The sequence below is a fragment of the Leptinotarsa decemlineata genome, unplaced genomic scaffold (genome assembly GCF_025532065.1).
Source record: "Leptinotarsa decemlineata unplaced genomic scaffold, Ldec_3_MD MMD2_tig00003335_RagTag_RagTag, whole genome shotgun sequence".
NCBI lineage: Eukaryota > Metazoa > Arthropoda > Insecta > Coleoptera > Chrysomelidae > Leptinotarsa > Leptinotarsa decemlineata.
The window spans coordinates 5,606,025-5,631,977 of NW_027412587.1; the positions used below are offsets into that span (position 1 = coordinate 5,606,025).

A 25,953-nucleotide genomic window follows, 5' to 3' on the forward strand; every position below is an offset into this window, starting at 1 on the left:
TCTCCAATTGGGGTATTTTTCGGGTTGTAAACTCACTCGATCTTTCACGCGCAGGTACCACTTGTCCAAAATCTCTTCTTTCATCTGCTGGTTGATGGCATCAATGACTGGGACCGATCGAGAAAGGGTGTCAGGAACGATGTGATCCTTCCCTTTCCTGTGAACAATTTTGAAGTCATATTGCTGCATGCGGACTACCCATCTTGCCAGTCGTCCTGATGGATCTTTCAAATTCTGTAACCAGACCAAGGAATAGTGATCGGTTATTACGGTGAACGGAATAGCTTCTAAATAAGGTCGCAGTTTTTCAATCGCCCACAGCACGGCCAAGCATTCCCTTTCTGTAGTAGAAAAATTGCGCTCTTGTTTCGTCAATGATCTACTCAAATAGCAAATTACTACGTCCTCATCCTCGCGAGTCTGAGTGAGAACAGCGCCAATTCCAAATGCCGAGGCGTCTGTTTGCAGAACAAATGGGAGGGAATAATCCGGACAGCACAAGACTGGTGCTGATATAAGACGTTCCTTCATCTTCTGAAAAGCGATATCGCAAGTTTCGGTCCAATCAAACTTTCTACCCTTTTTCAGCAGCGATGTGAGTGGAGAAACGATGGATGCAAACTCAGGTATGAATCTCCTGTACCAGGAAAAAGTACCCACCAGTCTCCTGACATCTTTTACCGATTCTGGTCTAGGAAGCTGCAACATAGCCTTGACTTTATCGGGGTCGACATGCAACCCATTTCTATCTACAACGTATCCCAAATACTTCATTTCTGGCCTACAAAATTGACACTTTTCGAAGCTAACAGTGAGATTTGCTTCTCTCAATCTGCGGAAAACTTCATCAAGAATTGTCAGATGTTTCTCCAGAGTTTGGGTAACGATCACTACATCATCCAAATAGACGAAGACGTGTGGTTCTAGTTCAGGTCCTAGGACGGTATCGATCAACCTCTGCCACGTTGCTGGTGAATTATGTAATCCGAACGGCATCCTTTTAAATTGGAACAAACCACGCCCAGGAACGGTAAACGCTGTATACGGTCTCGACTTTTCCGCCACAGGAACTTGCCAATACGCAGACTTGATATCAAGAGAGGATAAATAATGTGCATTTTTCAATTTATCGAGCGTGTGGGAAACATATGGGAGAGGGTAGCTGTCTCGTTCCGTTACCGAATTTAGTTTTCTGTAATCAACGCAAAAGCGGTAGCTCCCATCTTTCTTCTTAACGAGAAGAACCGGTGACGACCAGCCACTATTCGACTTCTCGATAATATCGTTCTTCAACATCTCTGTTAGTTCTCGATCAATATGTTGTTGAATAATAGGCGACACTGGATAATAACGCTGTTTGATGGGTGGTGAGTTGGTCACGATGACATGTTCAGCTAGATTCGTACAGCCTAAATTATTCCCCATGAGCTCCTTGTTCTTCTCTACTACAGCGTTTAGCCGGGCCTCTTCCAATGGTGATAAAGCTGTTTGTCCTCGAAGATGGTCCAATGCGTTCAGATAGCAAATTTCCTCAGAAAATTTCCACTCGTTGTGCCTCAGATTCGGAACCACTCCCATTGCTCTCCAGAAATTCGTTCCCAAAATTAAGTGATGAGGGACATCAGGAACCACTAAAACTCGAATTAATTTCAGCTTGCCTCTTAAACAAAATGGCACTTCACATTCTCCTATACTTTCACATACTTGACCATTGGCAACAGTGCAACTAATTCTCTTTGCTGAATTCAAATGTACCAAATCTTTTACGATTTGCCAACCTGGGTGTCCCAAGATAGTGGCTGAGGCACCTGAGTCTAATAACCCCAGTAAACTACGCCCCAAGACTTCGACTTTAAGGTAGGGTCTCTCATCGTTTTCGGCGTGATCCAGAATATAATCAAGGATTGGTTGAATAGCAGTCGCCGAGTGCAATTTGCGAGCGCCTTCCCCTCGACGATTCAAAGGCGTCGCTTGTCGTTTCCCGACACGGAGCAGTTTGGACAATTACGAACGGTATACCCTTTTCTCTTACATCTGTAGCATTCCAGTTGCTTCGGTAGAGCACATCCTATAGCACGATGTCCGGGTTGATCGCATCGGAAACATACTATCTCCTTCGACTGATTGTTCGACGGAATTCGTGCCGTTGCTATCTCTAAGGCATTCAATTCCTTGGTGACCTCTACGAAAGCCAAATCCTTCTCTATCACGTTGCCACGACGTGCTGATGGTTCTACGTAGCTATTGATTATGTCCCTTCTGGCTTCCATTCTTCGACATACCGAGCGAAGTTCTGAAATGGTTGTGGGTAAGGGTTCACGTAATCTGTCTTGGTAAAAGGGATGTAAATTCTTCATAACTATGTTCAGCTTAGCTTCCTCTGTCATTGGGCAACCTAGGCGGCTGAAGTAGCTTGACATCACTGCAAGATAAACTCCGATGGTTTCTGAGTGGTGTTGAGTCCTTTTCTGCAATTCTTCGAACAATGCGTCAGAATGATTGGCAGAGAGATATTCTTCTCGAAACTCTTCCACTAGTTCTTCCCAGGTCGATACTCGATTCCGACAATCTTTATAAAATTGATACGCCTTGTCAGCAAAAAGGTCCACACCTGAGTCCAACAAAACAGCGTTGGGGACATGTCGCGCTAGTCTCAACTCCTCTATTCCCTCGAAAAATGCTGTCACCGACATTCCTTTACCATCTCCAGAAAACTTCTTCAGATTCCATTTATAAGGCGGAATCATTTTACTGGTTGAGCATGGGTCAAAGACTGGATCTTCCGTCAGAGACGAACGAGCAACTGCTCCTAAGTTAGCATGGAATGATTGCGCTCCCAATCTGCTTTCTAATTGATTTAGTGCAACCGGCACACGCTTCGTATCACTTCTCTTGCTGCTGTCAACTTTATGTGAAAATTCGTCCATCAACGACAGAGCCAAACCCAGGAGTTCGGATTTCCGGGTTTCTTTGTCCTTATCCTTATCTGGGTCCATATTGTCTATACGATTCAACACATGTGCTAGCTTGGTCTGAAGTTTCATTGCCCCGCTACTCGTTCCAGAATCGGTTATGTCATCAATCAGCCTTCTGATATCATCTAGTTTCCCTCTGATTGCAGCCTCATCTTCCTCGAAAGTGAATGGATATGAAGGATATCGAAGACTCTCGCCGTACCTTTCCATCTGCATTACTTGAACCAAACGATGTCTCATTTCCTCACAAGTGCCAGTTGCTACGCCCCGATATGCTAATTCATAGGTCAGTTCGTCTTTATCAAGACGATTTATTACCAGTCTTCTTGCCATAACGCTATTCTACTAGAGTGGTATCAATTAAAAAAAAATATTTATATTTTTCCAAAGTTTCCAAAAGTCACCTACTAAAGCCAAAACGCAAAAAAAAACCTTCTTTTAAGGGCCCCACGTTGGGCGCCAAAAATGTCACCTCACAAACCACAAGAGGAGACTAAATCATCTGTCGGTAACAAATAAGACAGATGGGTATCCGCGGCTAAGCTAAACAGTGGAGACGGGAGTGGGTTAAACAACTTAGCAAATTTCAAATAGATCTTAATGGGCGCCAGGTAAATTTAATCCTCCAGATACCCTAAGTAACTCACAATATCAATAACTTACCAATTAATATTGGAAATAAAATATAAAGGTCCCCAATATGATTTATTCAGTAATCCTAACTTACATGGATTAACCAACAACGCTTCTAAGACAACAATGCAATATTCACACTACTACGCGATGTTCAAATGTCCATACAAGAGCGCGGTGTATATACCACGAATTCAATCAGCCATAAATTACGGTAGTAACGACGCTCAAAAAAAACTACAATACGTCGAGTAAAACTACCACGAAAATTGAGTAGGTGAAATCGTAAATACTAGTATCGGATGGTAAGACAAACTCGTTTGCGTCGCGTGAGCTCAGGCGTAGGCGCATCGGTGTCAATCAGCAATCGTGAAAGGAAGAATATACCTCAATTTCCGTTTCACAAATATCTATGTCAATCAGGTATCAATAACAAACTCTTAATCAATAAACGATAAACAAACACTATATCAACAGGTATCAATAAACATAAGGGCAACAATTATTCAAATATCTCAGTATATCACAAATATTCAATTAAATCAATTATAACTTGCGTGCTCCTTTTGGGCCACCCGGTATATGGTGTTAGGCTACCCCGTAGTTCGACGGAAGTGGATCACCCTGTAGTACTGCTGAGATGGATCACCCTGTAGTACGGCGGAGATGGATCACCCTGTAGCACCACCAAGATAGATCACCCTGTAGGGCACGACAAGCTGGACCAGTAATGGATCATCAAATAAGACCCAAGAAGAAAAAAAAAGGAAAACAGGAACCCTTAACGAAGACAAAAAAAAAGCAGGAAGAAAAACCCTACGGAAGAAAATTCTCAATCAGAATCAGATAAAAACAAGGTGAGATTCAACCCCCATTCAATAGGACTATTTGACTAATCAATACCCCTGGTATATTTTCATTTAGCAAAGTAGCAAGATAACAAGAGTATATTTTTGGGTGCCCTGTATAACCATATGACCCGTAAAAATCAAGAAAATTGAATGAGTGTTGAAACCTCTCTTCAATACTAATATTCATTTGAGATATAACGATGGAACCAGAAATTACTAAACTCATCAAAAACACATTTAATGGTAAAATTCTTACCCTGGCCAAGGGGTTTTCTATACGTTTCTTCGTGTGCGGTGCTCTGCACGGAAGTCCTACTGGGACTTGATGAGTGACTGAGGGCCTTCTGTTTCTTATGAATCTAGAGACGAGAAACGAAGGTTGTAGAATTGAAGAAGTGATATCATAGCTAAGATCACATGAGAGATGCGACAGTGATTCAGACATACCTAATTTCGGAAATCCTTCCACCTGGCACGAGTTCGGTAACCACCACAAATCCTCAAAAGAGCTTAAGTTTCAGACTGCAAATATCCACACCAAAATGACCAATCAGTCTTCCACTATACAATCCTGACTTGTAGAAATAATCCCCGTGAAGGATGGCACAAATACAACCAAATATATCCTACAATCAGTCTGATGGTACCCTTTGAACTCCGAACCAAGCTCACCGAAGGCTAACTTCCAAATACTAAGCGACTGCCACATCTGACAGCTAACCAGTTGTTGCCACAGTGCATCCAATCTACACTACAAGCACCAAGGGGGCGCTGTGCACAACATCATACATCTATCAATTCCTCCACAGCCACTTGAGACAATATCAACAAGTCCATAACCCATCAAAACTCCTTCTCAAAGCAATGCAACCCTAAAACAACCCTTGACAACTTGAGTAACCGATAAATCCTCCACCCGTGAACAACTGTAGAACTAGTTCGGTGTAAGTCGACGGAACGATACTACGAAAGTTCGGCAGATGTCAACCAACAGCTGTCTCTTAACCTTGTTTACGAATATTTACAAAATATATTGTTCCAACCTATTTTCAACTATTTACCAATCCTTATTCATGCGATGGAATAGAAACATACAAGGTAAGTCGCCACATCCTTCCCTTTCAGTACAAATATTAGAGCATTCGTATTATTCAGATTATTTACCGAAAATATCAAACAGTATTCAGAAACCCAGAGGTAACTAATATTGTTTTTCAGGCGATATGGCTCTAATATGTCAGTAAACCTTCTGGAAGTGATGAATAACAATCTATGCAAGAAATATTCTCGGAAAGGTATAGGGAATAAGGCAGACAACGGCTGAAAAAAATGATAGGTGAAGAAAACTGAGAAACAAACAATAACAACTATTTCAACCTAGCGAGGAATTTCGGATCTCCAACGTCGATTGGCAATAGGAGAATGCGTAAGTACTGGTCAAGCAGTTAGTCAGGGAGCATACATTTATTCTTATACATTTCAGGTATGGTTTTCTATGGAACGGAAGATTCCCATTACTATGATGTTAAATGAATAAAATGAACTTGTAACTGAATTACATTGTTAATATCCTCTGAATAAAGATCTTAAAAGGTAAGGTAGTGTTTTTGAAAGGTCACATAAGAGCAGTTTGATCTAGTGCTAAATTGAAACGTAACAACTTCTTTGAAAATGTAGGTTGGGCACACTGACAAACCAGATGTGTCTCTAGCTGTGACGAAAAGTTCGTCATCAATAAATGACAATTCTGTCGATTCCATAGTAAATAAACGAACAATATCTACAATATTTACAAGTAAATTTAGACCGTTACAGAGGATGGTAGAATTTTTTTCCAGAATGATCATTCTGATTCGGTAAATTGCTTCCAATGGACTACGATGTTCATTTGGACCACGGCAACTAATTTGAGAAAATCCATTTTTGAGAGTGAATGTATCCTTTTTTGCAGCGACGAATCCATCCTTTTTGCAAAGTTGTGGAAACCACATCCATAGCAATAGGAAAAGACTGAAATATTACATCAGTAACACCACTTTTCTTTAAAGTCAACTGATTGCTTTTGCAAGTTGGCACTGCACAAATACGACCAGGCATTTTAACTAAAAATTACAAGGTTATTTAATGGTTAGACAATTATTGTTATTACTTACAAAAATGTGAATATTTCCAATTTTTACCTTAATTTAATTCAAAAATGTTTAAAAAACAAACAAAAAAATCCTCAATGGCAAAAAACAAACCTTAAAACGGAAGAAAATAACAGAGTCTTATTTGGCATCTACTCGTTACACCAGTTTAACAAACTCAATGTTTCAAAAACTTAATTGGTCTAGTTAAATAGAAATTTAATAAAAATAAACAAAAACAATGTAATTCTGTTCGAAAATAATCCTCAAAAAATGTTAAAATAACACACAGTCTTATGGCAGCTACTAAAAGTGTCACCACTGTTACGTCACATCTGTTCGGCGATTGTTAAACGTGACGACATATGTAAGTAAGCAATCCTGTATGTCCATAATCGTTGCATGTAGGTAACATATGTGTAAAATTATATCTATCTGTCGTAGCACTAGATTGATATATAAATAAGAGCATACAAATGTCACAAAATGTGAATTTAACTTTTTATGATTTGGATTGAAAAAAAAACAAAATTTTCAATACATCTGGGGAATAATGAGGAATAGATATAGGATTCACCATTGAAAAGTTAATTTCAATTTTGAAGTAAGGCTCAAAACGAGAAGTACAACGAAATCATTGTACACGACGCCATTCAGTTGTTTGTGAAATGAAACATTTGAAATCGGTAGGTCATAGAGATCGGTATTTATAATATCCAATGAAACAAATGAAAATATCTCCCGACATAGACTGGATTTGATAATTTTGCATATATTTTTCAAAATTATTAAATGGAATATGAAATTATTTTTCAGTAATATAATACCATTGATCATTTCTATTCAAAATAGTGGCGTTGGAACTATTTTCACCAAATTCAAAATGGCGGCACTATGACATCATCTATGGAAACAACTTGATCTAGAGGGAAAAAACTCAAGTGTTGAAGTTTTTCACAAATTTCTTGGTTTCTTTTATACTTCACTATTGGAGTGTAATTCTTGCAGAGTTGAGTAGTAGGTACCCGAATACTTCTATATTCGGATTAGCACTTTGCCACCTCGAAAAATGAGTTATTAGAGTGCCTCATATATCAACCCCCACCTCACTTGGGGCTTGTTTTCTTCCGTTTACGGGGTTGGGGCAACCAAACTCGAAGTTCAGCATCCTCGGTAAAGTCTTTTACCGCCTTACCTCACTAAAAGATACCAAGTACCAATCAATCTCGTTGAATCAGAATCTATGTTAACTATTAAGATATCTGGAAGACAAAAGAACGAATTTACAAGTATTACATGAATACCCAATATTAAAAAAAGTGTCACTCAAGTATAATACATGCTTACCTTCATGAGCACCAGTAGGAAGACTTTTCTCTTCTGCAACTATGATTGATACGCCTAAGAGAAAACATTTAAGTGATGAACACTTTGAGGATTGGTACTGACGAAGGCAAATTCAAAGTCAAAGGTACTATTATATATATAAATGTCACATCTAGCTAACAATGTGGTAAAAGCTAAAAATATATTTTTTTCACTGAAATGTTCTTATGATGCACTGTTTGGAACCTTTGGTGTAGTAATGAATATTACTGGAGCTTTTTCCCAACACCAAATCGTTATTTTCAACACCTCGACACATGTTTCGATCACCAAGTGATCATCTTCAAAGAGGAAGATTAAAACTGATTAATCTTCCTCTTTGAAGATGATCACTTGGTGATCGAAACACGTGTCGAGGTGTTGAAAATAACGATTTGGTGTTGGGAAAAAACTCCAGTAATATTCACTGAAATGTTCTTTGTTTCCAAAATAAATATAAACAGTTTTTTGAATTTCTTTTATTTCCTATATTTTTTTATCACTTTTTGTTTTTCATATTCATCCCTAGTATTTTTACTTGTATACATTAAAACACTATTTTAACTAACTCTAAAAGTATCCGTAAAAATATCCGATAAAAGTATCCGAATACTTGTATCCGAGTACATTTTTAGGTGAAAGTATCCGTAATTTTTCAATAAGTATCCGGATACATTGAAAGTATCCGCATCCGGCATTCGGATCCTTTTTTGCTGTATCCGACCCAACTCTGACTTCTTGAACTAAAAAAATAGCAGAGCTACTATACGCTATCAAGTGAATCGCATGTTGTGATATATATTTTTCAAATAAAGTATGTGGAGATCAAATCGTGAGGTGTAGTTTATGAAATTACTGTGTATCTTCATCAAGTAACGGTCGAATCAATCAGAAACAAAAAACTTGCGTTGACTACTGATTTCTTTAACAAAATAGGCCAAGTAAACTTTATTCACAAAGTCAGTAATGTTCCTTTGATGTTTTTTTCTCAAAAAATTACCACAGATATAGCAAAAAGCATTATAAGAATTTTTACAATCACGTTTAACCATTATAATTTTGTTTGAGTTTATATTTACACTCATTTAGATTATACTCAGTGAAAAAACTGAACGGCGGTAAAATTTATCAGAATTACCAACATTAGAACATTTTATTTCATTGCCGACCCCATTACATTAAAATAATGTTGCCAACTAAAATATTTGAATATTGAAAATGTATCTCATACATTATGGTACATAAACTTCATTTTCACTTAATAATGAAGTGTGAAAAATTTGTGGGTTATACAACGTTCTTTTATGTTTTTTCGCAATCAGGACGCCAACTTAAGCAGGAATAAGTTAAAATTATCGAGAAAGTTTGTAGGTTGTTGGCCTGTGTTATTTTCCGACAGAAATCTACCAGGGGAGGTGGATATTCGAAATCAAAAAGTGGAGAAATAAGAAGTGGAGCCGGTAATTTAATAATTTGAAATGTAAATAAAAACAGAGAATTCGAGATATCTGAGCTGATTCCCACAAAATTCAAGATTCCATATACATTCAAGACATAGAAAGATATATTATCGAATGCATCTCGTATTAAGGACAGTAAATATATTCTGATTATTGCCGTGCAAGCATTACTCAAAAATATGTCTCATCAACAATTTTTTTTCCTGCTTTACCCCACGCTTGAAAAACGGTAACACTGTATTTTCATTTGTTCGGAGAAAAATGTAGGGATGTTGGAGTGGAAAGGTCCGTAATCACAAATGGAAAACGTGATAGGAATTGAAGTTTATTCTGATGGAATATGGAGTGATAGCTGACACAATGAAATGAAATCCAAAAACGTTTTGTTTTGATGAAGTTTGGGGGATGATAAGATAGAACTGATGAATTGGATTGTGCTCATTGGAAATAAATCCGAATCGAATGATGAATGAAAATTAATTGGAAATGTGGGTTCGAAAAATGTTACAAACGATAAATGAAAAGAATATAATTTATATCCCACCAAGCTAATTCAGGATTGGCTCATATAAGCCCCAAACCTATTCACATGACAATTGTTGGAATACGGGGTTTTCCGATTCAGTGCAACGTAGTCCGTTTTCCTGCTTGATTGGAGATATTCTACGTTGATAATATTTAACCTTTTTTGAACTTCAGTGTTACGGTTTCATGTATCATTTCAACATAAAATACCAACACCAGTTAATATTCCAGTATAGGTATTCATTCTAATATTTCACCAAATATATACCAATAAATGCAGTTGAACAATTCTTGGTGTCAAATTCCATGTTCTTTAGATTAGTCTAATAAGCTCGACCTTGAGACGAAAATCCTTATCTTTGAATAAAAAAAAAGGTTCACTTTTGATTATTATCAAGCAGATGTTCTGATTATCTTTTCCTGGCAGGTGTTTCAGCTCAACACATTTGTGGATTCTAAAAACCAAAATAGAAAACACGAGTGACTAATATTACATGTTATCTAAAGGTATAACATATCTCGATTTTAAGGATCCTTTTATTGAGTGTCAACAAAAGGCCATGCTAAATTGAACTAATTTTCATTCCAGGCCTTTTTATTGTCACCCATAATCTTTCTTATCTTGCCTCCGGCAGCCTACAAGAGAAATCTTTTTCAATCTGCCTCCAATAGCCTACTACAGAAACACTGAAATCCCCAATAACTAACTCATTCTATGAAGAAAAATTTTGAAAATGAAATAATGAAAAAATTGTATTTTTGAAAAAATCCATAACAGAAAAACTTTTCAAATGAGAGAAAATGGCGATAGATGAATACATCTATTCATTTTTTTCAAACAACTTTTCCAATGTTATCCAAATATAGAAAACAATAAATATCATACCTTTCAAAAAACATATACGAGTAAGTTATCCGTTTCTTTGAAGGTGGTTGACAATGTTTCGTGGTGTATTTTATCAGTTCGGACTTCCATTGTCTAATATAATATAAATTGATTTGAAATCCCTGAAAAAAATTAAAAAGATTAACCGAAAATAACAATGTTATTAAACAAAAAACTGAAATTACAAAGAAACAACATACAAGCAACAACCAAAAAAATAAAAAATTGGAATATTAATAAAAGCTTAAAATTAAAAAATATTTTATTAAAACAACGATAAAAATAAAATAGAAACAACAATAAAAATTAATTGGCTCTCCGGGGCGACTTCATTGATTCCAGTGGCGCATTTGCTTTTTCAGCTGCAGGAAAACCCGGAAAAACCTGCAGCACCACATCATCTGAAGATCTTGATCTAACAATGTCCTCTCTCTTATAAAACGAAATGTAGGGTGTCTCCAGAGGCTCCAACAAATTCAATGCATCGCCAGAACACTTCGTGACACGACTATCGTCAAACTTAAACCAGTCCGTTTCTTCTTTGACCAAGGCGTAATAATGACCAAATTCAATGCCAGAACCACATTGAACAATGACTGCATGAATATTATAACAGTGGTCTGCTAGGTTGAAATGTTCATCTATTTCGAACATTCCACAGAGTTTCTTGCTTCCGTTAGAGGTTGAGTCTTGTTTGAAAATCATCAGTGTTATTATTAGATTGACTGGTGCCTCAGCTATTCTTGTTTCCTTATAACAGTTAGTTAGTCAGTTAGTTTGGCACATGTTTGACAATACAGTCGATCATCACCTGTTAAAACTTCCATTTTCAGATGATTTAACAATAAGCTTTGCACGGACTGGTAATTAGTCGTATTAGGAAAAGCTAGATGAAGTTCCAGAAATTCACATAAGTTTTCAGTACTTCTTGAACATTTACCACAAAGTAAACAAGTGAGGATTTTTCCAACAAAAGATTTTCAAACACAAGACGAGATGTGTTGTACGGAATCATTCAGTCCAGAGCGGTCAGGAGTATTGATTTTGCTATTGTTTTGCTCACGAAGAGTATTCAACAAGAACCCCAAGAATTCGGAACAATCCTCTTGTTGTCCTAAAGAGTATCTAGTGGACTTCAAAGACTCCAGGAAATCGGTTGGAGGAAAAGATGATACCTTCTTACGAAACTGCAACTGCATGAATAGTTGTTTGAGTTTGATGAATAAGTAGGAAACATTCCCGTTCTCGTTCATAATTAAAACTTCGTTCTTGAAATTCTTCGGCATGAACAACACTTGTAAAATGCTATTCATGTAGCAAGTGTTTTCTAAATTATCCAATCCAATTTTCTTCTCTAGATTTTCAGGACAACTCTCTACTGATTCGTAAGGAAGAACACGTTTCACAGAATCTCCATAAGAACCATTCCTCAAGCTGCGATCCATCCTTTCAAGTGAAGAAGGGTTTCGTAGAGGGATCGATTCGGCTCTTGCTTCAAAAAGCTCTTCCACTGAAAAGGTACCAGTTCTACGAGGACTGCAACTCATTTTTTGGGGGCAAGAATGACCTGAGTCCACTGACCGCACTGAAAAAGAAGAAGGTGGATCAATCACTTGTGAATTAACCTTGATAGGAGACTGATAAATATCCACATATCTCGGCTTGTTTCGAAGAGGTTCCAGTTCCGTACTGAAATTAGGGCAATGCATGATCTCATCAAAATTATGTGAAGGAGGAATAGTTCCAAGTGGTGAAGCAGCATTGCCACGTTGAATAGCAATACTAATTCTTTCTATCAAAAAAGAGGTAGAACGGTGATCTTTCGTTGCTTGGCCTATTCTCCTTCCGAGTTCATGAACGAATAACAGAGACTCCGGGCCATAAACACCAAAAGTTTCAACCGCTACTGGATGAAACAGATAGTTGTTTCCAAGATTTTGGTATTTTTTTCTTTTCAATTTCTCGCCAGACAATGCTGCAGTTCCAGCAGACTTGGAACTTTTGGCTAGATGGGAAGCCGCTACCGTGTCAACGCAAGTAAAGTCCCATACCACAGGTTTACTGTATTTCCATGGTATGAAAGACATGCCATCTGGTCGTTTACCATCATCTCGACTGGTACCTAAGGGTTCCAGAATTGCAGGAACATCCGCTGACAACATAGCTCGTTTCAATATGTCGTTCACTTGGTGATGTCGAGATGTACGCCCTGCACTTCTCCTACAACTCAAACCATGTGTACCTTTCTCATCAACTATACTACCGCAAATACAAGTATGAGAAACACAAATAGATGAACCCATCCTAAGTCCTACTGCTATTCTGAAAGATTCATCGTCTAATAGTGTTCCAAGAGATGCAACAGGTAAAGCATTCAGCCAAGCAACCGATTCCTTGATCATTGCTGCTTTCAGGCGAGCCTTATCGTATACACTTGTAGATTCCAGAAGTTTATCAGTTATAATGTTCAGGAGAGGTCGGTCCCATACACTTTGTACTTTCTTTTTATCTGTAGGAGGAGCAATATTAGTTGCAGCATGCCAAAGTGATTCACCTTCAGAATAAAAAACGTCTTTGATATTAATAAATATGGAAGGAAGGATGGAATTGATAAGATCGGAAACACTATTGACTGATGACAGAAATTCTGGTAAAGCTAAGGAAGAAGCCGAACGTAGCCCTAATCCGCCAAGGTTTACAGGAAGAGTTGCTTGGAGCCATGAATCATTATTGAAATGATTGTTTGTAACATATTCCGTCGTGTGGCGGAGTAAATATCAAATTCGTCAAGCTCTAACTAACTTGACCAAGTGGGGGAACATCTGAGGGCGTACATGAGTTTTGGAATCGCCAAACAATTTTTCAAAAGAAAAAATGCAACGTGTTTTGGAAGTTCATTCAATCTGGTGGTCAGCAATTTGAGTGATTCCCGTTTTTCTCGAAGATGTTCTGAAAGTGAATCTTTAGAGAGAGGAGCACCCAGAAGACTCCATTTAGACTTTTCCAAAATTCTTATGCCAGGAGCCAATTTAAAAATGGATTCGGAAATATTATTAGGAGTTGAAAGAGTAATCAACTCGCATTTTTCAAAATTTAGTTCAAGTCCAAGATGTTTTGAATAATCAATGATTTTTTCTAAATCCTTTTTATTAACAAAAAATGAAAAATTAAAATTAAAAGATTTTAAACCAAGTTATGTCACGACGTTTCGATTGTTAGGGTTTCCATAGGTTAAGTATTTCTACGCTAGCTTGACTAAATGCGTTGTTGGACAACATATACGCGGCTTCTTTGAATTTTCTCCTAAACCAGTCTTCCTCTTTGTGGATGATTTCAGCTTGAGCCCACTTGATGTTATGTTGATGAGTTATGTTATGATGTTATGTTCTCTTCCTACTGGAGCTCTTGCTGTCTTCTAGCTAAAGAAGTAAGTGATCTGCTAAGCTTTTTTATCTTACCTAACCATAATTATTCACAATCAGTAAATAGCGGACATCACTGGGTTGGTTTTTAGGATATTCTTTGTTTATTCAATTTTGTTAGTTAATAATTGAGGTTGGGTAACATTTCAACTGAATTTTTGACCACAAGGATACACTACAAAATAAAATGGACAGGCTCCACAGTATTTCATCATCTTCATCATCATCATCCTCATCTTCTGATGATATCAAACCAAATCTTCAAATTCTAAGTACTGAGGTACTTTTGGTTTTTATACTTTATACACCTCTGAAAATACACTAAGCCTAAGGATTAAGTGGGGAATGTAGAAAAATACCAGCGTGGTGCAAACAAAATTGTCTGTTATCTCAATCGCCACAAAAGAAATAATCAGAAAAGGAATTTCTGGCAAAAACATAACAATCTGCACTGATAGCAGATAAGCCCTATTAGCCTTGAACAGATAACGTGTTACCTCAGGGTTAGTACTAGAGGGCCACCAAAATTTAGCCAAAGCCTCGGTAGATAATAGCATTATCCTGAGGTGGATTAAAGGGCACGACAGGAGTAAAGGTAATCGCATTGCCGACTCTTTAGCCAAGGAAGCGATTGGACTAAGAATTTTAGGACCCAGTGGCACCTATGGCCTGATGACTTCGACAATTGCGGAACTAATACCCTTGCTCAATTCATTGAGAGATGGGATGAAATCAAAGGATGCAATCTTGCCAGGATCAGCCTGGGTGACCCTGGGAAGCTGGCGCCGAAGAAATGTCTGACGATGACCAGGAAGAATCTACGCTTAACAGTAAGATTTCTGACTGGCTACTGTCAACAAAAGAAACACCTCCACAATATGGGGCTAGTAGACACATTTCTGTGCAGGATGTGTGAACAAGAAGATGAAACTATCAGGCAAGTCCTATGCGAATGTCCGGAGTTATCGTCAATAAGAGAGTGGGTGTTCGGCGAGTCTTGGCCTACAACTGTTGATACAAAAAAGATGTCTCCAAGAGACCTGTCCACCTTCCAGGAAAGGACAGGATGGACGATGACCTAGGAGAACAACTCCTTGAGAGGATGTATCATGGGTCATATGTGGTCTAAGTGCTGTGAGGCTACACTCAGCCTCCCTACTCTACAGATACGAGAAGTTTCTCCCTACTGAAAAATTCATTTTCATCCTCATTGTCATTTTTGGGGATCAAAAGTTCCAAGAGTTGATAACTTTTTGAAAAATATTTTTAATATTAATTATATAATTTCCATTTGAATTTGATTTTTACTTGACATAGTTGCAAAAATGATATGAGACAATTAAAAAATATATGTAAATGAAGAAGAAACTTTTCAATGATAGCCAACAAAAACTATGAACATATTTCAAAGTTGCCTGCCTGCTTGCCAAATTGAATAGATGGTGCAGTAGTCTTCTCAAAATGCGTTCTGGTTCAACCAAAGGTCCGGGGCTATCTCGGACTCTTTGAGATTTTTTGCTGTTACGCATCATGTCCTGCGCAGTTTCTAAAACATTTTCGGACCAAAGCAAACTTAGGATATTTCATGGGAGATTGTAGTAGACAGTGACACACCATAATTTTTGGATTAAGAGTTCTGAAAACAACAAAATATATTTGTATATGAGAAGTTTGGAATATGATTGAATTCGCTACATGCACTTCAGTAAAAATTAAAAGATCTAACGTAAATGTGGAACAAAAGTAAGGTTGGTTCAAACGAAAGAGATTTGTAAATAGACTACTAAAACCGCAGAATTTATGATTGAATTGAGGTTGAAATTACTCCAGATATTCAAAATGAACAAGAGTTATTCCGTTTCTCATAATCTGTTATCTGGATTGAAATATTAATAGTTGTTCACCCAATACAAACAAGTGAATTATTGACGTTATCGCAGAATACGGTATTAGAATAACTTGAGATCTGGCAAACTGAAAGAACTACGAAAACTAGTTTTAAAGAACACAAAAATTAGATGAACTTGGATTGATGCGACTGTAGAATTTTTTTATATGGAATGTATTATTGAAATATGATTCAGACATCTGAAAACTTGAGTTCAACCGGAACATGTCATAAGTCCTGAAAGTTTCAGGGAGTTCAATCTGGGCCTATTTTGCACAAATACGACTTTCCCTTCAGCAACGTCGATTTCCTATTTGAATGGGACGCGAAACTCAATTTTTTTCCACGAAAAGACTCAAGTGAAACGGATCTTTCAAATACAGACATCGCATTACGTATTCATATTTCATAAACAAATATTAGCACGGTTCAGATCCGTGCTAGACATGTCAGGAGAGGCAATCCAGTCCTTACGCAACGTCGAAAATTCCGAGGAAAAGTAGATTAGAGAAGTTTTCATAGCGGGAATTGAAAAGTGCTTCGCAGGCTGAAATATTTGTGAAAACTCAATCTCTCCGGGAATGAAAATTTCACCCCTCGACGAAAAAGGGGGTTTCTAATTACGATGATTTCTCGCTTGAGGAAGAAAAGGACAGTTATTTGTAGACGAAATCGAGTTAGGAATTTCCCATCATCAGATCATTTAACTTTCAAAGTTATTACATTCTTTGCAACTGAATTTCTCAACATATCAGAGGATTTCAGAGTAATAAAACATTATTGAATACTATGAATACTATGGAATACTTAAATACAATGAATAAAACACTTTTTTCTAAATACCACTGGTAGATTTTATTTATACATGTTATTAAATACTCTACTCAGCTCCTTTTTGTGAAAAATTACACTGGTCAACAAAATTTCAACTGTTTTTTGTCACATGAAAACTTATATCAAACTTTGAATCTACTAGGATCACTAACCAAAATTGTATCAATGAAAAAAATTAACACAACAGGTTTTTGTCTTGACATCAAAGCATATATTTTGGTGAAAATTACAAAAATTAACTATACTCAGAAAAATTATTACTTACTGTACAATAAATATTTATGATTTTCGTGAATGTTTGTTTTCTGGTAGGTCCCTTCTGAGTTTCCAACAATAATCTGTTAACATTCCTGGGCTCCATTTCCATTGATAACGCTTCTCTATTAAGTAAATGTCCTTCATATTCAAAATTCAATAAATTTATCACAACATAAATATTATGACAATGGACTAAATCATTTACTATAGAAAAGGAAGCTTTTATTTCATCGTCGCAATGTCGAAAATAATAAACTTTTGAGAGTAAATTCCAGTCTTTCAATCTAGACCCCAAAAGCTCAGCCTGTTTTTTAGACAAATTCAAATCACGTACTGAATCGTTTGAATCACTTGTGTTGGCGGTTCATAACTTGGGCCACTATCTTCATATTCCTCATGCGAACAAGTTCTTCCGGACTGGAATCCCGACTTTCTGGTCTATTTGAAGGCTTCGGTATAAACAGTTCGGGACTATATAGGAAAGGGAGACAAGTTTGGATACTGGATAGTATGTTTGGACTTCGTTGTTATGCCTTTTATTTTTGTTTGATTCAAATAAAAGCCCAACCTAGTAATAGACTCACACACGTTACACAACATTTATCTGGGACCCAGAATTTATCTTGATGCTGCATAGTAAATCCAAAATATTCTTAAAAGCACTATTCAATTATTGGGGTGAAATTTCAACGCTGGGATGTAAAAGCTGATTCTTCACACACATAACAAAACTGTCAGGGTTAGTAGAACACTTTCATTGCATATTTGCGATGTACCTAACGAAAATAAAATGTATGTTGCTGATGCAATAGTAATACCGACGCCTAAATGACGTATATTAGGTCAGAAATGAATATATAGCTGTCACAAAAAATCTGGATGTGATTGAAACAAAATTATTATATATTCATAATGAGGGTAGGCCAAGATAAACAAAACACATCACAAAGTTCATGTGACAAAAACACTGTTGACCTGTGTTATTGGTGAAATATTTGTCTATAATGAACCAAGCAACTGGACGCTAAAAACTGGCAAGTAATTTATTTACCTGTTTCTGTCTACTCGTACCTGTTTTCACCAATTACTTTACCAATTACTACTCTGTTCGATTAGTTGAATATAGTTTAAAATTGACTGATTGGAGTGTAGGTAATAGCTAATGGTTTTAGAGAAGAAAATAGTTGTGAATTAAAATTTATCATTCCTTCATAAGGAGGCTAAAGTATTAGGTTTCATTGTCGTGTGTTTTTGTAGCTCCGCATGTCTCAATAAATATTGATTCTACTGTGTCTTGGTATCTACTGATCGATAGAGAATTTTGTTCTCTATACATTGATGCTGTTCATTTTACTCCAAATGTTATATTTTGCCTCTTTTCAGTTTATTATTATATAATGTCATTAAGCAATTTTTAGCTAATTCTTCTCTACAAATTCAAATTGAATCAAAATTAACTAGGCAGTTGGCGATGATATCATTGAATAACGTACTGTTCCACATTGGTTTGCGAAATTTTATTCCGGAGATTTCAGCCTTGATGATGAGCCCCGAACTGGTCGAACAACAATAATCCAAGACGGCAATTTGAGGACCATGATGGAGACTGACTCATTGTAACAGATGCAAATTAGATGAAGTCTTGAGAGCATTTTTCGTGAAGACATCTGTGCGGAAGATTGTCATAAACTAGGTTAGGTTAACTTAGGTCCAAAGTTAGTGGGTACATTTAACCCACTCACAACTATTCACACTCGACCAAATAAACCCAGCTTCTTAACGAAGCCGATCAGTTTGTATGGCGGGTGAGTGGTCTCTCAGGTCAGATGGTAAGAGTACGGCTCTGCCGAACTCTAAAAACCTGATTCGGTCTCCAGCGGGGCAGGCAGAAAGTATATGCTCTGCTGTTTCATCGTTAATGAGGTAGTCGGATAGTCAAGGTGCAAGATTTCCACCTTGATACCAGCGCCAACCTTCCCATATGAGGATTTCTGTATGTCAGCTACACCTGAAGATACCTTAGATTCAACCGTGGAGGGCTTTTTCGCCTCTGGTTTTGGTGAATCATGATTTAAGCGCAAATGTTTGCTAACCTGCTCATGGGGGGTTTGTTCCTCCACCTGAGACAGATTCTGCGAACGCCGCTCAAGCATTTGGTGCAAAGCGGTATCATAAGATAACCCGCTCTTGAGAAAACGACTCAGTCGTTTCCTGATTGCACCACCAAACCTTTTCTTTAGGTTCAGTTATTGGATCAGGCACGGATACACACACCTTAGGATTAAGCCATCGTTAGGATGCCATTCAGTTAGGGAATTACAGAACCACAAGTGATTCTGTCATTCCCGTATCCAGCGGGGCTACGTGGAAGCAGGCATCCAATGGCCGGTTTGCTCAACCCCCACATCCCAAGCCAATGCCTCGCAAAAAGGATATGCACAGTGGTTCAGGCAGCGAAAGTTGAACAAGGACAGCCTGCCCTTGTCCGCCTGTCGTAAAGTAGATCAAATTTTAAATGTTAACAACAGACAACCTTAAGGCCGAAGGAATCTTAGATGATCGAACAGAACAGATGAGATTCAGGCAGGGCGGTGAAAACAATGATACAATTACCGCGAACCGAAATAATTAGGAAGGAATATTAATGTCAGTCGGTAATGTTAGAAGTTATATTAATAGGGTCATAAATCAGATATTCAAAAGGGATGCATGTAACAGCTGCCGTTTGTTTCTCGCCGCCAGGTAGATGTAATTGAATCATCGTCCATAGATATTCTAATAAGTCTGGTAACTCCTTTGATGTGGGTAAAATATGCCGCTTTTTTTGCGAGCGGTCGTAAATCATGCGGCTACCAGCAGAAATACGTTATACGAGGGTCAGTCAGCAGCGCGAACAATATGTTTACTCGAAAGTGTGTCTACGAGGGTCAGGCGTCAAGTGTTGATCATATTCATTATATATTATGTATTTATGTTTTTGTATGATCTTTCATTGAGATGATTATATAATATGAGATTCTAATAACAATAAATTGGGGAATATTTCGTTGTAATAACTGGCATGAATTATCTGATTTCTTAAATTATGGGCAGGTAAAAAGGTTGAGATACTTATAAAGGGACTCCACAATAAAGAGAAAATGAAGATGAATAATCTTTATTTACATATTACCTAATCAAATGGTGATTTGTTGTTTTCTTGAGTATACCCTGATAGTATAATTATAATCTATTCAGTATTTTGGCATATATATTTAGACACATTTCAAATATTTAGCTGGGGGTTGGTTGGAGTTAGGTCGAATAACTGAAACTACTATTATTTCGTTGCCGACGTTTCGACTTTTATAAAGTCATCTTCAGGGCACTACAAAGTTACAGTAAATCAGATATAAATACACACAAGGTAAAAAAATATTGAAATTTGCGACAAGAATCACTTCTGCGAATGAGAGGTCAATATTGAGTACATTAATTTGGTACAATTCAATTGACCTCCTCTGTCCTCTACATTACATTTTTACTGTCAATTGAATTGTACCAAATTTACTCAATCTTGACCTCTCATCCGCAGAAGTGATTCTAGTCGCAAATTTTAATAATTTTTCACCTGTATGTGTGTATTTATATCTGATTCACTGCAACTTTGTAGTGCCCTGAGGATGACTTTATAAAAGTCGAAACGACGACGTCTCTTGACACATTATAAAATAAATTTGATTTGATTGACATTTCGTCAATGCATAAAATACAATCCTTAGTTTTACCTGACATCAAAGGTACTCTTAATTCCAAAATTTTAAAAATGAATTCATTGAATCCTGGGGTAATTTTCCAATGTTCAGTCAGCTTTCTCAGAGTAGAGGGAGATGGCAATCTCATAACTTTAGATAATTTCTTGTATGCTTCTGGTCCTAATAAAAATAAGCTCAAAGCAAAATGCTTGACTTCTTTAGAGTACCTGGCTCCTTTGGGATTTTTGTCGAGTAATGTCAGTTGATTTTTCATCAACATAGTGGCCTCCTGTGGGTACTGCTCGTCCAAAAATTGTTCAACATCTTCTCGTGTTACCGTTTTGCGCCTTTTCGAAGATTTGAGCTCGCTTTGCAGCTCCTTAATTCTTCTCCTGAGTCCTTGCTTTCTGGGACTGCTATCAGATAATTTGGAAAAAGTTTGACACGATACATCTATAAAGAAATTAGCACATATTAGAAGTGATTCGAGGAATAAATAGAAAGAATTTTAGGTTAGATTCAAGTACCAATTAGTGTATTTTTACTGAGGAATTAGGTCTTTTTGTGGAGAGAATGAAGTTTGAGGAACAATTTTTTGGTTTTCTTCTTCTCCAAATCAAAAAAATAGATGGACTCTTTATTCCCTTTTGTTAATGATTCAAACGTCTTTGAATGATATACATGAACCTATCAACAGAGAGTGTTTGTAATTTTTTTTTTGATTTTACTTCTTTCATGGAAGTTGTTATTTCTATTTTTTTGATTTGGAGAAGAAGAAAGCCAAAAAATTGTATTTTCACCTTCCACGAATTCTTGAGATAACCCACTTTGGACTGATTCATTGGATTGTAGTACATAATCAGTTTCTTTGTTGGGAATTAATTCTAAAAAACATTTGTAATATGAATGAGTGATTATGTTCATCATCATAGAGCTTTGGCATTTACCTTGTTCAACTTCATGACATGTATCTGTTTGTGTACACGCATCTAATTTTGAAGGAGCTAATACGCTGGAGGGACCTGGATTGTCATTGTTTTGATCATTACCTGAAAATAACTCATTCAAAAAAATATTCCATGCTTGTGAAGTGGAAAATTTCTTACCGTCCAATTTTGTTGGAAACTTTAAGGGCACAGCAGTGGTAAGTAAATGTTTTCCAGAGGAAGTGAAGGATTCATCGTCAAAATGTTTTCTACAAACTCGTATTCTAATGTAGGCTTGCTCAAGTGTTAAGTTAGCATATTTGTGGTCTCCAACAAAACCAAATGCTGCGAAATATAGTAAATATAGTTTGAACATTAGTTATAAATAGTATCTAAATCACATTACTACCGAAACATTTTTGACCTATAACTGACATTATGTATTTGATGAATTTATTACCTTGTGGCATCTTTGGGGAATCGAAAAAATGAAATATTTTCACGTAAACTATCACAAGAATCCACACTGCAAAAGGTACGGTGAGAAGTCATCACAACAATAAAAAATGTTCAAATAACTACAAGAATAAAAGTTCCAATAAAATGTTTATTTTACGCACTCAGTATAACTGGCCGGAACGATGCGAACTGTTCAATCGGAGACACTCTGTTAAACTGGCGCCCCCGTCAGACGGGCACTGACGACCGACCGGCCAGGCAAGGGACGCGCGAGGACGGAGGGTGATGATTTGGGTCGCTGCTGAGAGTGAGCGGACTTATTAGAATATCTATGGACGATGATTGAATTTCACTTGTTTCCAAAACCTCATAAATACACCAAAATCCGCGAATAAAAATTAGTCTCGTGCCATTCTTCTTGAAGTACACATCAAGTTAATGCAATATCTAGTTATAAAAGTAGTGTCACTTTCCGGTTACTTAAAATTCAACTCCAGTATTTCAGGTGTAAAAATAAAATAATGTGTTTTCCGTTAAAATCAGAGCATTTTCGTTCTTAAGTTTCGAACGGAATATTTTTCATTTGATTCATTTGTAATTTCGCTAAAATTTTGAAACCATTGACTAAATTACTACAAAAGGATACCCCCTTCAACATTGACGCTGAATGCAGATAGACATTCGAACAACTTAAACATGCACTCATAACGAGCCCCATTCTCATTCACAATAATTTTGAAGAACTATTTTTGCTCACTATTGATGCCATTGCGTTTGCAATTGGTGTCATTTTATCGCAAGGCAAAGATCTTTCAATGCATCTAGAATACTTTTTAGTGCAGAATCGAAGTACTATATATTAGAAAGAGAACATATCGCCATCTTTTGGGCACCAAAGCATTTTCGTCCATATCTTTTCGGACGAAAATTCCGATTAATCACCGATCATAGACTCCTCACCTGGCTTTTTTCAATAAAAGACCGTGGTAGTAGGCTGGTACGCTGGCGACTTAAACTGGAAGAGAATGATTACCAGATAGAATACAAACCTGACAAAATCAACAAAAATGCAGATGCACTATCCCGAATCAAAGAATGCGCAAATTTCCAACACAAAATTTTCATACACACATCTAACGAGAACGAAACCGAAGTAAAAGCAGACCTCGAAATAAATGATAACCCTAGCGGAAACAACCCGGAAGAATATAACATAACCTATAACCTAGCTAGCAACGAAATGGACTTGCTCATTTGAAAATAGCCGCTCGTTCCCTAGTGAGTTCTTTGTCCTCGCTCCGAAATTTTGATTTCATTCTCCCATCTTCACTCCAGTAACAGCTACAGTACTGTCGAGAAAGAGTTTAATAAACCTCCGGTGGCGTGTACCCTGGTGCGACAGGTATTTTGTATAGTTTTCGACTTTTTCATTATACTTGTAGAATTGCCAAGAAAGGGTTCCGACACCATCATCACAAACGGTGCTTGGGATGGCGAAAGAACTGGACGTCACCTTCCATGTGGTTTCTGACGTCACATTTCGAAGTTCTTATATTTTATTTACTATGACTTTACAGTAGAAGCCTTTATGTATAAAAACAAAAAAAAAGGTATGGTGAAAAACTTAAACAAGATTGGTATTGTTTACAGTATCGGGTAAGAAGGTATGTCTTGCAACAAGATGTTTCTACTTCTACGGTACTTGCAAACGATGAACTTGTGATACGCGGTAAGACGGTATGTCTTGTTACTAGTACTCTCAGATGCAGACTGAATTTTATCTTCACTTGGTGCTACTCCCCAAAAATTTCTTTTTGAGAGAGGGTAATTTATAAGGATTTTCAAGTCACGTATTTCCCGAACATCTTTGAAAAGGGTCGAAATTCGGCAAACAGAGAAATTAGTATGGATTGTATTTGATAGTTGCCATGATTTCAAAAAGATAGGAATGCAGAGAAATGTCACCTTATCTTTAGAAAAATCGGTATTTGAACGCAAATAATATAGCCATGAAGAAACAAAATAGACGGTCTTGAGAGAGTTAACAATAGAAGTATAGGCTTTTTATTGAGGGTTAAGTTGCAGATTTATCCATCGTAAATAAATACCAATAACCTGAAAGTTTCCAATTTCAAGCCCAAGGGTCAAAAAAGGTAGATTAAAAAATCATAGAAGTTTTAAAATTATGTTAAAAACACTGCTACGTTCAACACTGGTGGGTTAAAACGTATTGGAATGGTCGAAAAGCTCGAAAACAAAGTGCCTCACTATTTGAACGATCGACAGAAATTGTCACATTTCGAGGTTCTTGTTCTTTGCTTTTGCGCAACAAAAACGATCTTTTTGGATCGTCACATGTAATGACAAGTGGATTTACTACAACAACAGGAGACATTCAGAATAGTGGTTGGACACTAAAGAGCCACCCAGGCACCCACCAAAAAAAATAAGGTTACTTTATGGTGGTCTGCGGCTGTTTCCTATTGTGAGGAAATCGACGAAATGTATAGAACATTGCGTCAGCAGCAGCCGGCAGCAGTCAACAGGAGAGGTCTGATCCTTCCTCACAGCAATGCCCGTCCGCGCGATTCACTAATCACCGTCCAAAAATCAAACTAATCAAGCATCGTTCTGCCTCACCGTTCTCATCGGCAGAAACTTCGCCAATCAGTACTGGACAAAAACGGCCTTCGTTGACTTCATCGATTCCCGAGCACGCAATTTTTATTATGAAGGAATTATTCGACTCGTGTAACGTTGGCAGAAGTGCACTGATTCAAATGACGCTAATTTTGATTGAATCGAATTAGTATCCACTGAGATATTACAGTTTGAAGTAGACTCATAAAAACAAACAAAACTTTTGGAACAACCTAATCGAATTGGTACAGAACAGAAACTATACTTGAGAGAATCGCCCACAATCATTTTATACACCCACCACCTACATAATGGAACAGCGCAATATTATCTTCTGAAATCCATTATACAGTGCATTTCTTCAATGAACCCACCTCTTTTATTTTTTGAACGGGTCAACTGGAAAAATTGAAATTTGGTATAATGAATTTAATTCATGAATACTTTATTTTGTAGTGAAATTGACAGATGAAACTTTCAAGATGGCGACTGGGTGCCATTTGAAAAAAAAAATTAAATGGAAATGGGGGCTCTTGTGATACATCATTTTGAAGCTCCTGTCGCATACTTTGCAACCCTAGAATATGAAGTCAATATCTTCATCTACTACAAAATGGCGGAACTTTTAATAATTGTCTGAATACATTGACATTTAACTACATAATATGAGGTAATGAGCTTGAGATCAGTTCAGAAGATGCCTATCCGATATTTCACGCCGAACATTTTCGAACACAGTAACGTCCATATCTCTACAAATATTTATTATTCTCTGCCGTATATCCAATATTGAAACAGGTTCAGTTTCGTACAACTTTTGCTTCAAATAGCCCCATAAAAAAGTTAAAAGGTGTCAAATCTCGCGAACGGGCTGGCCATTCTGTAGGAACTCGACGGCCATTCTGTAGGAACTCGACGGCCAATCCAACGACCGGAAAAAGTAGTATCCAAATAGTTTCTTACTTGTC

The 25,953-nt window shown here is 37.1% G+C and overlaps 2 protein-coding genes and 1 long non-coding RNA gene across 5 annotated transcripts in view; 1 reads left to right on the plus strand and 2 right to left on the minus strand.

Annotated features, from left to right (window-relative positions):
• LOC111503356 (uncharacterized) overlaps positions 1-25,953 on the plus strand; it is a 212,221-nt gene that overhangs the window by 103,418 nt on the left and 82,850 nt on the right. The gene's annotated exons all lie outside the window — the stretch shown is intronic.
• On the minus strand, positions 1,959-6,240 carry LOC141483382 (uncharacterized). Of its 2 annotated transcripts, none has more exons than XM_074178003.1 (2): positions 4,907-6,240; positions 1,959-4,818 (listed from the first exon to the last, which is right to left on the minus strand). In XM_074178003.1, the coding sequence occupies exon 2, from the start codon at positions 3,306-3,308 to the stop codon at positions 1,959-1,961; it is 1,350 nt and encodes a 449-aa protein (XP_074034104.1). In that variant the 5' UTR covers positions 3,309-4,818; positions 4,907-6,240. The 2 variants fall into 2 exon arrangements, with proteins under 2 accessions (XP_074034104.1, XP_074034103.1); XM_074178002.1 differs by having other exon boundaries at positions 1,959-4,424; positions 4,716-6,240.
• Positions 20,061-22,188, minus strand: LOC141483384 (uncharacterized). Its single transcript, XR_012466059.1, has 3 exons — positions 22,067-22,188; positions 21,908-22,009; positions 20,061-21,844 (listed from the first exon to the last, which is right to left on the minus strand). It is a non-coding gene; the product is annotated as an uncharacterized lncRNA (long non-coding RNA).